The 17286-nt window shown below is 39.7% G+C and overlaps 1 protein-coding gene across 1 annotated transcript in view; it reads left to right on the top strand.

Moving 5' to 3' along the window:
- Positions 1 to 17286, top strand: part of DNAH7 (dynein axonemal heavy chain 7) — a 261702-nt gene that overhangs the window by 133288 nt on the left and 111128 nt on the right. The window contains exons 44-45 of the mRNA XM_063430168.1: positions 5536 to 5716; positions 13489 to 13674. Of these exons, the coding sequence (XP_063286238.1) occupies positions 5536 to 5716; positions 13489 to 13674 (367 nt within the window). The remainder of the gene's footprint in view (positions 1 to 5535; positions 5717 to 13488; positions 13675 to 17286) is intronic.

Raw genomic sequence — 17286 nt, forward strand, 5'->3', positions numbered from 1 at the left:
TGTGCAAGGCTGCAGCAGCAAGTGATGTCATAGACAAAGCCTTTTCTACACCTGCTAATATTTTTATAAATGTATGTTTTAATGTAACTGTGCAACAACATTGCAATTAAATGTGCTATACAAATAAATAATAACAGTTACTTCGCCCACTCCATTTGTAGACTACTGGTGGAGGCAAGAACACTTCACACAATTTCCCCAGAAATTGTAGCTTTTCTAGTTATTATTATTATTATTATTATTATTATTATTATAGCCAAATTTACCACCCTAACTCCTCCCACAGTTTTTACACTACATAGACCATAATATACCGAAACGTGCGGATGGTTCCCGATTGGATTGCTATTACTTTGTGGAACGTTTCACCGAATAGTTCACGGAATATCGTCGTTCTTGTGGCAAAATTGGTCCCATAGGAATGAATGGCAAAATGTTCAAAACAAGAGTGGGAGCTGGCAAAAGCTGAAAAATCAGGACATGATTTCTAAACTGCCACCAAGCCCACCTACACAAATCGTATATCAAAACGTTCAGCTATCCCTGCTGCCACTAGAAATGTCCACGGCTAAGCCGTACTCCTGATAGTTTTCACAATATGACCATTTGTTTGCAACTCACGCCGTCCATTGACATTCATTGAAACTTCACTCAAGCCAGCTTAAACTTGAAGGGCAATTTGTACACTGCGACTGTGCCTTCATTTTTAATACTTCAGCGACATACTATACATCAAAATGTAGGCCTGGGTCTTGTGATTCTCACAATATAAAGCTCTTCGCTGATGTATAGTTATTAAAATACGACCGTTTGAAGATGGCAACCGCCAAAATACTCTGACCTGTGCCAGGCTGGAGCAGCAAGTGATGTCATAGTCAGAGCCTTTTGTACACCTGCTAATGTTTTTAGAAATGTATGTTTTAATGTAACTGTGAAGCACTTTGGGCAACAACGTTGCAATTAAATGTGCTATATAAATAAATAATAACAGTTACTCCGCCCACTGCAGTTGTAGACTACTGGTGGAGGCAAGAACACTTCACACAATTTCCCCAGAAATTGTAGCTTTTCTAGTTCAAATTCAATTTACATGGCAGTAGATAAAAACGTTCACAGTAAGTTACATTTGATTGAAAATGAAACAATTTTATTTTCATGCATGCTGTGTGAGTTAAAGGACCACCATAGTGCCAGGAAAACAAACTCGTTTTTCCTGTCACTATGTAGTCCTGAGTCCCCCCCCCCCCCCCCCCCCTCCTCAGCTACTTACCCTTCTCTGAAACTGCTTATGTTTTCAGCTGCAGGGTTAAAACTAGAGGGACCTGGCACCCAGACCACTTCATTAAGCGGAAGTGCTCTGGGTGCCTATAGTGGTCCTTTAAAACTCTGGGAGGTGTGGCTAGGGCTGCATAAAAAGAAACAAATATGATTTAACTACTAAATCGCAGTGAATTGAGCAGTGAAACTTCAGAGGCATGATCTATACACCCAAACACCTTCATTAAGCTATTAAGCTTCATTAAGTTGTTTTTGTGGGTTTAGTGTCCCTTTCAATAATTTATTATGTCCTCTGCTTTTTCTTGGCCACCTTAATTAAAATTGTTATTGACAATAACGCCATCTATTGTCATTTTGCTAATAAAAAAATAATTAGTTTTTCCGAGACTTCACTTAAGAAGAACAGAAAACAACAAATTTAACATATATCTTGTGACAATATGATGCCATAAGGTATACATTAATGGAGCAGTAGAGGTCCTTCTTGGCCTTTGTGATTATGATCTAGATTAGTAGATTAGTACTTTTCACACTGTTGTTTCCAGGCAATTTAGCAAATAAATCTTGACCTCTTTGACCACAGTTTGATACTGAGTCATTAAAGACACATTAATGAACAAAATATCTATCTGTGTCATTAGTACATAAACATATGAAAACAAAACATACACAGTACCTGTGTTTAATATATCGAAATCTAATTATACCTGTGCAAATGCTAGACTCATTAAAAAGACGATATGCAGTACATAAATGGACACTACTGTAATAATACATTCTGGAAAAAGTGAGAGCAGCATTCTTACTACACCATGAACTTGTTGCTCTATTGCTTCTAGTGACTGTTTAAGTAATAAAAGTTATTGCATCTGATACGTTATTCAGTTTGAATTGTAAATAGCTAAACATTTACCTCTAGTTCATCTATCCACCAGTCCCCTTTAAACAAATATATATCATGTCTTGAAGAAAGTTCTAATGACCCATTGGATCATAAATTGTTTTAATCTTTGGATTAAATTTACTATTTTTTGACAAGTCCTCGAGTGCTGGTTTTTCTACCGGAGTTATATTTTGTGCAGCTGAGCACCGGGCCAAGAACACAGGAAAGCAGGAGTGCAAAACCCCTGAAATTACATATATATATCTATATCTATATATATATATATATATATATATATATATATATATATATATATATATATATATATATAGATTCATCACAACATTAAAACCACCTGCCTTACTGCCTAATATTGAGGCCCCCACTTGTGCTGCCAAAAGAGCTCTGATGAATTGAGACATGGGCTCCACAAGACCTGTGAATGTGTTCTGTGGTGGACTGGCACCAATACACTAGCAGCCGATCCTTAAAGTCCTGTAAGTTGCAACGAGGGGCCTCCATGGATCAGAGTTGTTGTTCAGTTACATATTGAGATCTGGGGAATTTGGAGGCCAAGGCAACACCTTGTCAAGTTCCTGAAACCATTCCTGAACATTCTTTGCAGTGTGGCAGGGTCTTTCTTATCCCGCTGAAAGAGTCCACTGCCATCATGGAAGACCATTGCCATGAAGCGGCTCTGTGGTCTGCAACAATCTCTAGGTAGGTGGTTCGTGTCAAAGTAACATTCACATGAATACCAGGACAAAAGGTTTACCAGCAGAACATTGCCCAGATCATAAGACTGCCTCCTCCAGCCTGCCATTTTCTCATAGTGAATCCTGCTGCCATCTCTTCCCCAGGTAAACAATGCACATGCACCTGGCCATGATCTAAAAGAAAACCTGATTCATCAAACCTTCTTCCATTGCTCCATTGTCCATTTCTAACGCTCATGTCCCATTGAATGTGCTTTCGGCGGTGGCCAGGGGTAATCATGGGCACTCTGACCGCTCTGTGGCAATATAGCTTTCTTACAGGTACCAGTGTAATGATATGATCAATGTTATTCACTTCACCTGGCAGTGGTTTTAATGTTTTGGCTGACCACTGTGATGTTTTTATAAACATGGAAGGGGGCGTGGCCAGCTGAGCAGCAAGCAACATGAGTTTATGTGTAGGTGCTGCTCAAATCACCCAAAAACGACCTAAAACGCCACGAAAACACAGCACTGGGACCCCAAAACCAAGCTGCAACAAGCGCTGAAACCCCCCACAGAGAGATGGAGCGAAAAAACAAAAGACTCGTCCGCCCGGAGGGCTCCTATCTGCCCTACATCAGGCGATCCTTCAAAAGGCCGCAACAGCCACCACAGCCTAAAATGGTGCCTGGTAGGCCTCGAAGCGCCAGTGACTCAGACACATCTATGGAGGTAGAGAATCCCCCGGCCACATACCCCACCACCACAGTATACAGGTCAGAAGAATCAGACTCAGATGACTCACCCTCCACAAAAGGCGACATTAAAAAGCTGCTACTGGACCTGCGGGAGGTGTGGAAGTCCGACCTGACAGGCGTGCGGATAGAGGTGGCAGGCATTACGGCACGCCTAGGCGCAGTGGACACCCGGGAAGAGGACAGAGACACCTTACTCACAGACACCAGAACGCAGATGGAAACACTGTCCTACCAACTCCAAAGACTCACCAGCACTGTCACAATGATGGAAACACGCCATCGAAAGAGAAACAGACGCATACGCGGAGCCCCTGAAGACATAAGCCCGGAGGCCTTGTTGGAGTACACAAATAGAGTGGCAATGACCATGGGGGCGAAAAAAGATGGTGACACATGGCCGATAATAGCGGCATTCAGGATCAGGAAGACCCCGGCCGCCCCGGCAGATGCACCCAGAGACATTATAGCCGTCACCCGAGACATCTCAGTAAAAGCGGCACTCATGGCCCAATCGAGAAAAACACCCACCACTAGTGTGAATAACCACCACATAAGAGTCTCTGACGACCTCCCGTTCACGACCCTGATGGAACAGCGGAAGTTTATGCCAATTACCTGCCATCTGCGAGACAGGGGCATTAGATATCGCTGTAGGGCAGTGGGCACACTAGTAGTACCACACAAAGACGGTCTTAACGCTGTTTGCCCGCAAGATTTCTACAGCTACCACAACAGGTACCTCCGGAACTGGGGAGCAGCAAGACCCAGAACGCTCCTGGCGGGGAAGAGGACATGGAGAGCGGCGCGGGAATGGAGAAGAAACGGGGATAGCAGAGATCGCAGAACCCCCCATAGAACGGCTGGAGCAAAAAGACTGTTACCCACACACCTACCACAGGGGTCGGGATACAGCCCTACGCAAAACAGGCCTGCACTGGACTTCAAACCTATATAATGATCCCCTTCATTTAATTTGTTCTCGTTTGATATCTTTTCTTTTCTTGTTTTAATTAACCTCATATTCTACAAGCAAGCTGACCGATAAGCCACGTTCTGCCCCTCAGTGACCACCTCTCCCACTAGCTCCATAGATAGCTACATAGAGCCCTTATCTGCATTGCAAGGATTGACAGGTAGTGCGGGGGATCAACCACTGTAAGGCGGGCAGGGGGAAAGGAGATACAGAGCAGACCCAAGGGGAGAAAGGGAAGGACTACCAGTAGAGAAGAGTAGATCACCATCTCCAGAGAAGATTTAACACAAGGTCATGCAGGCAAACAGGGCACCTACAGAGATCACATACTCAGCAGCGTTACTCTGGTGATATAATACGGAGCACAACTCACAGATTAGAAAAGGGATACACCCGGGGCCCCCTACACAGGACAGCCCTAGACCCCCACAAAATTCCCAGCAGGATGCCTGCTTAAACTCGGATCTGCCATCCACTCGTGAACCAGACAGGTAAGACACGGGACAGACAAGGAACCTGAGAGGGATCAACCAACAACTGGAGAGAGGATAATCAGAAATGACAGAGGGAATAGACGGGCAGGACAGAGAAGGCCCCAGACGTGGGAGACAGAGCACCAATACAGCGGGCAACAAAGTGCTTGAGAATAAATATAGAAACACGGGGCACGGAATACAGACAGAGGGGAAGCTCATGACACAATCAACATCCCTACTGGACCTATGACTTCTTATCTATATCTATGTTTTTGATTTAAATTAATTTTTATGTTACTGGAAATTGAGACGATATTTATTTTATAAACCTGTGGCATATTTGATAACTGTCGATTTTACTGATTTGCTGCCACAATACAAATAAAGAATATATATATATTTTTTTTTAATTATAAACATAACTCGTACAATTCTCCCTCAGCTTAACTTATGTTTTTATTTTTTTTAGGGTGGCAAAGGTAGTGGCTCCAAAAAAAATAAAATTGAACCAGGCTCAGAGTGAGCTTAAGGTTGCAATGGAGGGTCTAAAGAAGAAGCAAGCAGCTCTGAAGGAGGTACAGGACAAATTAGCTAAACTTGAAGAAAAGCTTGAAGAAAACAAACAAAAGAAAGCAGACCTTGAGAATCAGGTGTGTAATTATTTTTGCTTAGCCACCCAGGCTCAATATATATGCTGGCATTCTACTTTTTATTTTTTTTAATTTTTAATAAGCATGTAACTTTAAAATACCTTTTAATATTAAAGCCATTGTATTACCAAAACCATATATTATAACACTGAGAATGAACAAATACTTAATAGCTTGATCACTTGCCATTTGTTTAGTCCATGCTCACATTTCAAAAAATTTTAGGTCACATATGCCATAGCATTTGCATATCAGACTGATCCCACCCATTATGACATTCCAAATCTCTTACTTGTTTGAGGCCTGTGTGGAGACTAACCAAAGGTATACATTTTTACATGTTCTGAATGTTCTCATGAACTCTCTTTCTGAATTCTCATAGCGCACTATAGGTGCGAAAACACCATTTAGGTTACAGGCCTCATTAGCTCCCTGTGAAATATAGCGATTTTGATCATTTTTTTTCCAGTGATGCGTGGATATCCTTGCGGCTGGCTCAGCCCCTGCTCTGCCTCTATGGCTGAGATCATCAGAAATGATAATCTCAGCTAACCCAAATCTTTTCAAAATGAAAGAGTGGGAGGCTATTGTGCATGTGCCTCAAAACGTCACGCTGCGCCAATCAGCCTTTCCTCATAGAGATGCATTAAATCAATTGATGTGCAGCACTGACCCAGGAAGCACCTCCAGTGGTCGTCTGAGTGACTGTCACTAGCGGTGTTACTAGGCAGCAATGTAAACACTGCCTTTTCTCTGAAAAGGCTATGTATACATCAAAATGCCTGCAGTTAGCTATTCAGGTGACTGTAATGTCCCTTTAATGCTATTTGTAGTAAACTATATCACCTACTGTTAAAATTAAGAATTGAACACATTTTTATTTTACATTCATTGAAATAATGTTTTTGCAGTTGGAAGATGTCAGAAGTGAACCTTCTGATTCGGGTTATAAGAACTGTGCCTGCTCTCAGTCATATTTTTGTTTTACTACACGATAAGCTTTTTCACTTCACGTACTTAGTAGGGTATAATGTGTTGACAGCTTCAAATAAATTATTTTCAGGGGACTGCAACTTGCAAATTAGTTGCCATTAATTATCTGTCTTCGCACTGAAGGATTGATGAGCTTTAATAAAAGTGCATATTTATTTATGTCAAAGGTTTTATATTCAGTTTTCCCAACAGCTATTTAGTGTAGTATTCTTGTTCGGTATGATTTTTCATTGTTTTATTGATCTCCATCGTTAGCTTTACCCACTAATATTTTGGCAGTCGGTATATAAGACTTGTCTGGATATTCCATGCATTTGTGTCAATGTTGTGGAATTGATTTCATCATTTGATTTTAATCTGACAATCAAATTAGTGATGATTCTTTACAAGACAAACCACGGCTGTAACTGCGTTTAAGATAGATGCCCGAATTGAGTGAATGTAGCAGATTATTAGATTCAGTCTTTGAAGACCTTAAATGCATTAAACTGTAAGAATGTATACTTAACAGTGTCTTTATTAATTCATACTAGTGCTAATTGTTTCATTGCATGTTAATTGTGCTGGAAGAATTTGTAAACATTCTCTTTGTAGAGTTCAACATCGAACAAAGAATAAACAGAGCTAGGGATAAAAAAACAATTAATTGGGGATTAACCCCTAATATGCTTATACATTTTACAACCTAAAAACTAAAGAGATGTTTTCAAGAGCTAGTTAGAAGAAACGGAATATATTAAACTCCGATTAATGGAAAGGTATAAAACGTAACCTTTATTACATGAGTTTTAAAATCACAAAAACACAAATCAATATAAATTCAAAATAACCCTGATTAAAAACACAAGTGAGATGGCACCTGCTTATACAGAGTATATGTATCAGATTGCCGATTTATAAGAACAAAATACATGTGTGTGTGTGTCTATGTGTGTGTGTCTGTCTGTGTGTGTGTCTGTCAGTGAGTATCTGTTTGTGAGTGAGTGTGTGTCTGTCAGTGAGTATGTGTGTGTGTGTGTGTGTCTGTCAGTGAGTATGTGTGTGTCTGTCTGTGTGTGTGTCTGTCAGTGGGTATCTGTGTGTGTGTGTGTGCGGCCCACATAAACTTAAACCTTGTTTATGTGGCCCGTGCCACACTTTGAGTTTGACATGCTTGCCCCAGAGGAAGGCTTCACAGCCGAAACGTTGGGGTTTCATTTCTCCTGCTCTTGGTCAATATACCTTTTTTTAATGGGTTTTTGCATTTAGCACTTTACTTACATTGTGGTTTTGGTTCTATATACTGGTTTATCACTATATTATGCACCTTCTCTCTGCTATAATGATATCTTGTTGTATTTTCTATGCATGAATAAATACTCTTTTTATGTGCAAAACCGTGGTGTACCTTGGTATCATTTCTTATTTTTTATTACATGTATATATCTGGTATGGGAACAGATTATCTTCCTTTAAGAGCACCCTGTACCTTATAAACCACACACTTATTACCCATTTTTCAGTAGAGCTTTTCCTGTAATTTTATGTTTTTAATGAGTTTACACCCCTTTATTTTTCACTTCATATAACAGCTTTTACAGCTTTGAGTATAATAAGAATGTGTTTTGTTCTTATAAATCAACAATTTGATACATACTGTATATTCTCTATAAGCAACATGGATTAAGATAGTCATGTAGTTTTAAATTTCAGTAGTTTATAATTTTTGTAAATGTTTATGCTTTCCCTACCATTGAAAACGGATTGTTTTTGTCCATGTGGATGAGAAGTGTGTAATTTAGTGTTTAAACAGGATTAAAATTAATGAATGCATCTAAGAAGTATGGCCAAAACAGGCTGGTCTGCAGTAGGAAACAAGATATAATTGAGCAAGATACAGAAGTCAGAATGACAAGCAGGAGTCACCTGAAGTACTGACTGAAAACACGACTTGACCAATGTTAATGACTGGAAACAAGTATTGACCTAGAGTACTGTCTAAGACAGGACTTAACTGAAGACAGGGAGACACTTTTAGCTGAAAACATGCTAGACTGAAGAGTGGACCTTGAGAGCTACACCAGACCTCTAAGAGTCTTTAAGAATAGTTATGTACATGCCAAGGTCTTAAACCTTGTGTACAGAGAACTGGCGAGAACATGACACAGAAAGTACTTGATCATATACACTGAATACACTTAGAATATCCAGAACTTGACTTGACTAGACAAAGACTTTTCAAAAGCAGCAGTAATCATGTAACTAACCCAGACAGCAGGAAACAAATTGCACATCTACTAGTAGAAATGAATTAAACATTTAGAAATATTAAATTCTAGAACTACATATGCAAAGAAGATTCCCATTGCAACCCCTACCAAGTTGCAAATGTTGATACAAAGGCAGGGAAGGGACCCCAACTAATGCACTCTGCCACCAACTGTTCCTAGAAAAGGAATGAGTTTCAGGTGGGGAATTTAGATCGAGATCTGTTGAACAGTTGCCAATGGCTAACACAATTACAGATTATTAGTAACACATTTCTTCACAAGGTATTTGCTGATGAAAGTGAAACATCTACAATTATGCTCAGATGCTCCCCAATAAACAAAAAATAATTTGCATCCATTTCTTTGTCAGGGAACCTGCCAAGCTATTAAAATACCCTTGAGCGCTCACAAAGAGTAAATGAAGCTATCTTTCTTTTATCAATTAGAATCATCACTGCTGCTAGGTTGACACATACTTAGTGTTTTGATCTTTAGCTGGGAGGTTCAATTCTAACATCTGTCTCATCTCTGCCACATTTGTAATCCATGCCGCATAGTGAGTGGTGACACTTATTTCCATTTTAATTGAATCGATGATTTAACTGCATTCAACATGTGGATGACAAGCCCTTATTTATACATTGCTGCTGAGGTATAAGTGCAGTGTAGTAAAGATAGTTTATTTTTCACAGTTAATAAACACCAATTTCACATTGTCAAAAAAGGACAAGGTATCTCTTAACCCCTTAAGAACACATGACATGTGTCACATGTCATGATTCCCTTTTATTCCAGAAGTTTGGTCCTTAAGGGGTTAAAGGGACACTATAGTCCCCTGAACAACAACAGCTTAATGTAGTAGTTCTGGTGTCTATAGACTGTCACTGTAGGCTTTTTAATGTAAACAACTGCCTTTTCAGAGATAATTCAGTGTTTACATTAATGCTTAGGAACACCTCTAGTGGCAGTCACTCACACTGGAATATGGTGAGTAAAATACCTAAGGGGGTAGAAGGACCGGGAGCTAAATGGTGGTTTACTCCTATAGTGTCAGGAATACATATTTGCGTTCCTTTAATACAAAAAAATTATAAAAGATACACAATGCTACACATATCAAATGCAAATAAAGCACAGGGTTTTATTCATTAACATTTCATATTACTTTGTCTATAGCTACCTTCTCAGTCCAAGTTATTTAACACCTATCAATGGCAATAATAGAGCAAAAAATACAGATTTCCACATAGGTTATGTTTCTCACCAGATCATAATTAGTCTAGTAAATTTGTTTACTAAAACACAGATGCCTGTTGTGTGAGAATAGAACAGAGGATAGACAGCTTAATATTGTATAAACATATTACAATCAACAGGGCCGGCGCCACTGTGAGTGTGTGTGTGTGTGTGTCTGTCAGTGAGTGAGTGTATGACTGTGTGTGTGTGTCAGTGAGTGAGTGTTTGTGTGTCAGTGAGTGTGTCTGTGAGTGTTTGTGTCTGTCAGTGTGTGCTCGTCTGTGCTAGTCTTATAAATTAAATTCACCAAATGCATTGAATACATAATTTATTACAGCAATAAATTATGTATTCAATGTACAATGTATGTATTAGGCAGTATGTGTGTATGGATGTAGGTATTAGGCAGTATGTGCGTATGGATCCATGTTTTAGGCATTATGTGTGTATGGATGTATGTATTAGGCAGGGTGTGTGTATGGATGTAGGTATTAGGCAATATGTGTGTATGGATACTGTGACAAAATGGCTTTTGTCACTGGGTCTGCATGTGACAAACTGCCCGACCCCCCTATCGCTTGGAGGAGCCGGATTGCTAGCCTCTTACCCTGGGATGCTGGCCCGTTAAGTCATGGGGTCTTAAGGCACTTGGGACAGAGCCCTCTGGATCACATCATTCGCCTTACTTGCTTGGATTGTACATTTCCCCTGTTACACTCATATGTGGGTTCGTGCAGTTTAACTTCCATTACAGCTGGACTAAGGCTGTTCGTACCGACAAACAAACTGCCGAAGGGCCGACCACCCGGTCTGCGGAGTGTGCTGCTTGTTAGCCACCCAGAAGCTGCGGTTAACCGCAGCTTAATTGTCAAATGCCTGGGTGGCCGGCGTTCGTTTGCCGAACACGTGGCGGCGGCCATTTTAAATTGCCGAATACTCAGCGGTAGTTTGTCGTCGATGCTCTGGAACTCTTTTCGGGTACATTTGCACGGACAGCTGGTGAACTTAAACTTTACTCGACGTTATTGAGAACTGTGTTCGTGGGATCTGAGCACTATTCGCCTATAATATGCGCTCAGATCCAAGCTATCTGGGGGTGTGTGGAACATGGGGATCTTCATGAAGTCTCGACTCATGTTTGGGGAATTGGGAGCTATAATCACTACTTCACTCTTTTCAGCTTGGATTTCGGGAGACGCTACAAGGATCAGCGCTGCACGGATAGCAGGATCCTTTACAGATACATGTATTAGACAGTATGTGTGTTTATGGATGTATGTGTGTATGGATGCATGTATAAGGCAGTATGTGCGTATGGATGTAGGTATTCAGCAGTATGTGTGTATGGATGTACGCCTTAGGTAGTATGTGTGTATGGATGCATGTATTAGGCAGTATGTGTGTATGGATGCATGTATAAGGCAGTATGTGTATATGGATGCATGTGTTAGGCATTATGTGTGTATGGATGTACGCATTAAGCAGTATGTTTGTATGGATGTACGCATTAAGCAGCATGTGTGTGTGGATGCTGTATTAGGCAGTGTGTATATGGATGATGGATGTAAGTATTAGGCAGTGTGTGTGTGTGGATGTATGCATTAGGTAGTATGTGTGTATTAGGCAGACCTAACTGAAAACCATATGGCAAAATGTAGGCCAAAATAGCTGATCTAGAAGAATTCTCCATTTCGGCTACAGTCACAGTTCATTTTGTTTGCTTAAACTTAGCAATTTGGTTTTCAACTCACTGCAATTCAGAGTTTAGTAAATAAACTTCTGTGAGATTGTATTTGCTTTCATGATGGATCTTTGCCTAGGGCGGCAGAAATCCTTGCACCGGTCCTGACAATCAAACATTGCTTTTGTAGATCAGTATAACACTAGGCAAGGTTTATTTAATTATATGTTTTCCTCACTGCCATGAGGATATTCTTAAGTCATTGTCCCCCCATCTTCCATGTGGTATGATTGAAAAGACTTGGCAGAATAAAACACATGACCTCTTCGGCAATCTCACTGCAAGAAAGGTATCCAGGGAGAAGCTGCTTTCACTTGTTTTCTCTAGAACCTTGCTGGCTTTTAAGGGACCCTCAAACCACTCAGTTTGCAACGGTAATGCTACAAACATCCTTGCTAACCACATCTAGGCTTTGTATATATTTGCATGTTGCTGCGTATTTTTTACATTTATTGCTCAAGTTCAGGAAATTTGTGGAAATAAGGAACTACACGTCCTAATATTCTATTACTCTAAAAAAAGACTATATTTAACTAATAAATTAGCTAGCAGGCACGTTACAAGTTTAAAAGACTGGGACGAATGTAGCAGATTAAGTTTCGCAGTCATACTATCATGGCAAAAAGGAATCCTAACCCCAAACAACAAAAATAGAGAGCAAGGATAGCCCATATTATTGGTCATTAGAATGGCCTGACTTAAGAAATAGTCAAAATACAACCCCAAACCAAGAAAATTGGGTGAGATAAGCCAAAAGATCAGGAGCACAGAGCTTAGAATAATCAAACATGACAAGTCAAAACCAAAAATAACACATTTGGGCGTCATCCCTGTGCGCCAGAAGGTACCTTAATGGTTAAATGCTGGTTTCACATGACCACTGATGCCGAAAAAACGCAATTCACATTTGTGTTGTGTTGCATCAAAAATGATGCAGCTCATTCATTATGGATAGGTTGAGTTACGTCATAACTGATGCAGATGTGATGTGACTGCATAAGCACTTTGAGTTGTATCTGTATGATGCCAGGATGATGTAACATTGAGCAAGTGTTTGTGTCATTATGGCATGCTGTATCAATAATGACTCCAGATGTATCAATGTGACAAAGATGTATTCCTAACACAAGTGTCCCTCGCCTTTCCCCCTTCCATGTAATGAGTAAAAACACATTTAAACAGTTACCTGATTCTAGCACCAAGGTCCCTCGGCACTGGGTTGTTCTTTCCCTCTGCCGATGTGTGGCGAGTGCTGCTTGCGCATTAGGCCTTCCCCATAGAAAGGAATTGAATCAATGCTTTCCTAAGGATTATGCTTAGTGCAGGATGTCCTCATGCAACGTGTGAGGACATCGGCATCATTTCACGGAGTCAAATTCCGTAAAACAGCAAGAACCCCCATCAGTGGTTGTCTGGTAGACTGATAGGTAAGATTACAAAAAATATAATTTTTTAAATATTATTTCTATTATAATTTTACAAAAACCTAAAACAAGAGTAACAGTTCAAACAACGTTATAATATTGACTATTATTGTATACATTTTTTTACAGGTTGATTTGTGCAGCAAAAAGCTTGATCGTGCAGAACAGTTGATTGGAGGTCTGGGTGGAGAGAAAACAAGATGGAGCCAAACCGCAGCAGAACTTGGACAACTTTATATTAATCTCACTGGAGATATCCTTATATCATCAGGAATTGTGGCTTACCAAGGAGCATTTACGTCAAGTTACCGGCAGGTATATATGTGAAATCTGTCTCTCATATTTGGCATAACTGAGTGACGGAAAAATATAAGCCACGCTAGAAGTGCTGCGAACTTTTAGATTTTGGCTCATATTCTACAGATTTTTTTTCCAACCTTAAAGTGTTGGTCGGATGGGCAAACTATTAGTGACACATATATAATTCATGCTTATCCTATTAGTGTATCATATTTAAATGCTTGAGTGAAATTGACTTTATTGAACACAAGTAATTCCTGACATTTTAGGTTAATTCCAGCTCTTGAAGAAATGCTTACTGTTATGATAAGGATATGTATGTACTTGTGTGCACACAACACAAAAACACTTTGTCCCTTACACATACTTGCAAACGGACATCGTCACTATCTCTTACAAACACATCTATGAACTATACATACTCACTTTGTTTTACACATATATTCATACTCAAGCTCACACACGTAAAAAGATAAAAGCTGATTAAATGAACAGAACTGATAAACTGAATCATATAAAGCTGTTGGGTTAACACCCAGCCATTTGGTACACACTCAGATTATAGATATACAATTTAAAAGAAAAGCATCATAGACATCACTCTCGTTTATAGACTTAGGCACAAATGTAGCAAACCAAAGTGTCCACCAATAGATACATGCATAAAGACACCAATAAATGCATACTGGCACACTTTCACAGACACCATAGTCAGAAGCATGCCACACAACCATACAGACCACATTCATTAATACTCATAAACTAAGAAATGGAATTATACAAGCTCACACACAGATACAGACATACTCTGTTTGATTGCACAGACACAGATTAGGGCATATGGGATAATGGAGGGGAAAGTTGCCCTTTCCTATAAAGAATTATGTCATGAGACAGTAAATTGTTTAGCAGGTTTGTGTCTTTCTGATCACTGGGCAGAAAAGATGCTGATGTCATGTGTGTGTGTGTATATATATATATACACACACACAATATCAGTGACAATTATGATCACCAATCACCTGTCACTGCTCTTTCTCCCATTCACCAATGTGTGACTGAGAGAGGCTGCTATGGAACTGTGCCCCTCATTTGGTGAATGTTCCATTTGTTAAAGGGGCAGTGACAGACAACTGGTTACTGAGTCTGCACATATTCCAAAGGCAGCCATGTGCAAAGACATACTTTGGTCCTGAGGCCACAAAACTAACCACTACCATGTACATTAAAATATACAAAAATAGCACAAATCATAAAAGAAGAAACAAAAAGGGGGCAGGGTCAGTGGTGACTCTCCAGACTGCGAGCTCCCCCATTTGTAAGCAGATATATATATATTGTAAGTGAAGCTTCACCTACATTTTGCGAAGTCTTATTTATGTTTCTATAGCACAATTCATCTGTAATCTGACAACAGTGATTTTTTTCCCCCTAATGCATTACCCATTTTGAAATTGTGGATTTTTCCAGAAATGTCAGTAAGTATTTTTTTTTCTGTTTAAAATGCATGGATGTGCACATACTTAATAACTGCTGTCATATAATTGTACACTGTACTAATGAGCAATCAGCTCTGGTGAAGATCAAAAATATGTAATGTTTGCTTCAGCATGCCATGAAGGCTCACTCTTTCAAAATCCCTATTTAGCATAAATCTAAGGGATTCTATATGTCAACGGGACCGAGCGTACGCTGTCAGGATATACCATTGTTATGTTTAGAAGATAGTGATTTAATTAAATGAAGTAAATGCTAGTAAAATGGCTGTATTGAAGGATTATATCTCATTGAGGTAGTAAACATTATGTATTAATGTATTATTCTTTGTAATAATATTCTCATCTCAGCCTCATGATTTATTCAAAGCTACAAAAAGTTTTATAAAGCAAAGTAAAATTATCATGCAGGTTAACAATGGTGTTGATTTCATCATACAACGCTTATGGTATATGTATATAAAAGGATATTTTTTTTTGTCTGCCTGCGGCTTGGAAATTGCACATATCAATATGGGTTCAAAACAGTGGTCAGTAAATTAAGCCCTTATTGGACATTCCCAAGTAAGCATTTAATTCCCTTTTTAGTACCCCTAATAATTAAGTACTCTAATTCTATATAACGCCATAACAAATTAACTGCAGCATAAATATGTTTCAAAATGTTGTTCTGATGTTAGCTAAACTTAAAGGAACACTATAGTGTCAGGAACACAAACGTGTATCTTGCCCCCATGCCTTCCTACCCCCCCATCTCCCTCCCCTTTGCCCTCATAAATATAGTAAAGTCTCAGCATTATTCCAATTTGCTGGTGCTGGCCTCTATGTCTTTTTTGGCTGGCATCATCAGAAGTAATGATCTCAGTCAATCACAGTATTTTCCAGTAGGAAATGTCAGTGGCTGTGATTGTCAATTCCGATGATCTCAGCCATGGAGGAGGGCCGGGGGCTGAGCCAAACTCCGCCCTGACCTATCAGCATCTCCTCATAGAGATGCATTGAATCAATGAATCTCTATGAGGAATGTTCAGTGTCTCCATGCAGAGGGTAAAGACGCAGAATGTCAGTCACACTTTGCAGCACTGCCCCAGGAAGCACCTGTAGTAGCCATCTGTGAAATGGCCAGTGCAGGTGTCCATAAGGAGGAATGTATCCACTGCCTTTTCTCTGACAACAATGTAGTAGTTCTGGTGAGTATAGCCTCTGCAGAAACCCAGCTGGGACAAGCTATAATCACTAGAACAACTACATTAAGCTATAGTTATTCTGGTGACTATAGTGTCCCATTAATAGAACCTGCACTGACCCTGCCTTGTAGCTAAATATCTAAGAGTGTAAAAGGCACTCCAAACACCCAAAGCCCACCCTCTCTTCTGAGAACCGAGAGTTTGTAAAAACTATGGTAAGGGGGACTTGAACTGTAAATCGCCACAAATTTTTCCGCAGTTGAATCACTATATACACGTTCTGCTTTGCAGGACTAACATGCTCCCAGTGTCTACAGCTTCGCACTACACAGATTGAATACTTGATAGAGAATGAAAAAGCAAAAATGAGGGTCTGAATTGTGGGTCACAGGGAAACCTCAAATAACAGCGTGATGAAAACCAGGCAAATGTATTCATCCTACCACTTTAATCACTGCAATAAAGCTGGAGTGGTTATGAATACTTAGATGTTTGTTTTTGTGTTACATTTTATATTAAAATTTAAGAAAAGTGCTGTCAAACATAGATTTTTTTTTTTACAAATAATGAAAGGGGGGGACATCAAAGTTCCAGATGAGCAGTTTTGTACATCAAGTCGATGTTTTTGCTGATTTTTTGATCTAGTCTCTTTTAGCCTGTTTCAAATTGAGCTCCAATACATATATATGCCAGCCATTTTATAAAGTACACCCTGTCCACCTTCACTCCTCTTGCCCCCTTCATTATAAGACCCTTTTCTTTTGTCTCATTTTCTCCTTGGCCCACTTTTCTTCATCCCTATACTTTAACTCTTTTCCCTATCCTCCTTTCCCCTTAGCGCAGAAGGTTATCCCCACTCCAAGAAACCCATTCTTTTCCAGTCCATTTCACCGTACTAGCTGTTCCCTGCAGAATCAGTACAATAAGTGGGTTTGTTGGTGTCC

The sequence above is a fragment of the Pelobates fuscus genome, chromosome 8 (assembly GCF_036172605.1).
Source record: "Pelobates fuscus isolate aPelFus1 chromosome 8, aPelFus1.pri, whole genome shotgun sequence".
Taxonomy (NCBI): Eukaryota; Metazoa; Chordata; class Amphibia; order Anura; family Pelobatidae; genus Pelobates; species Pelobates fuscus.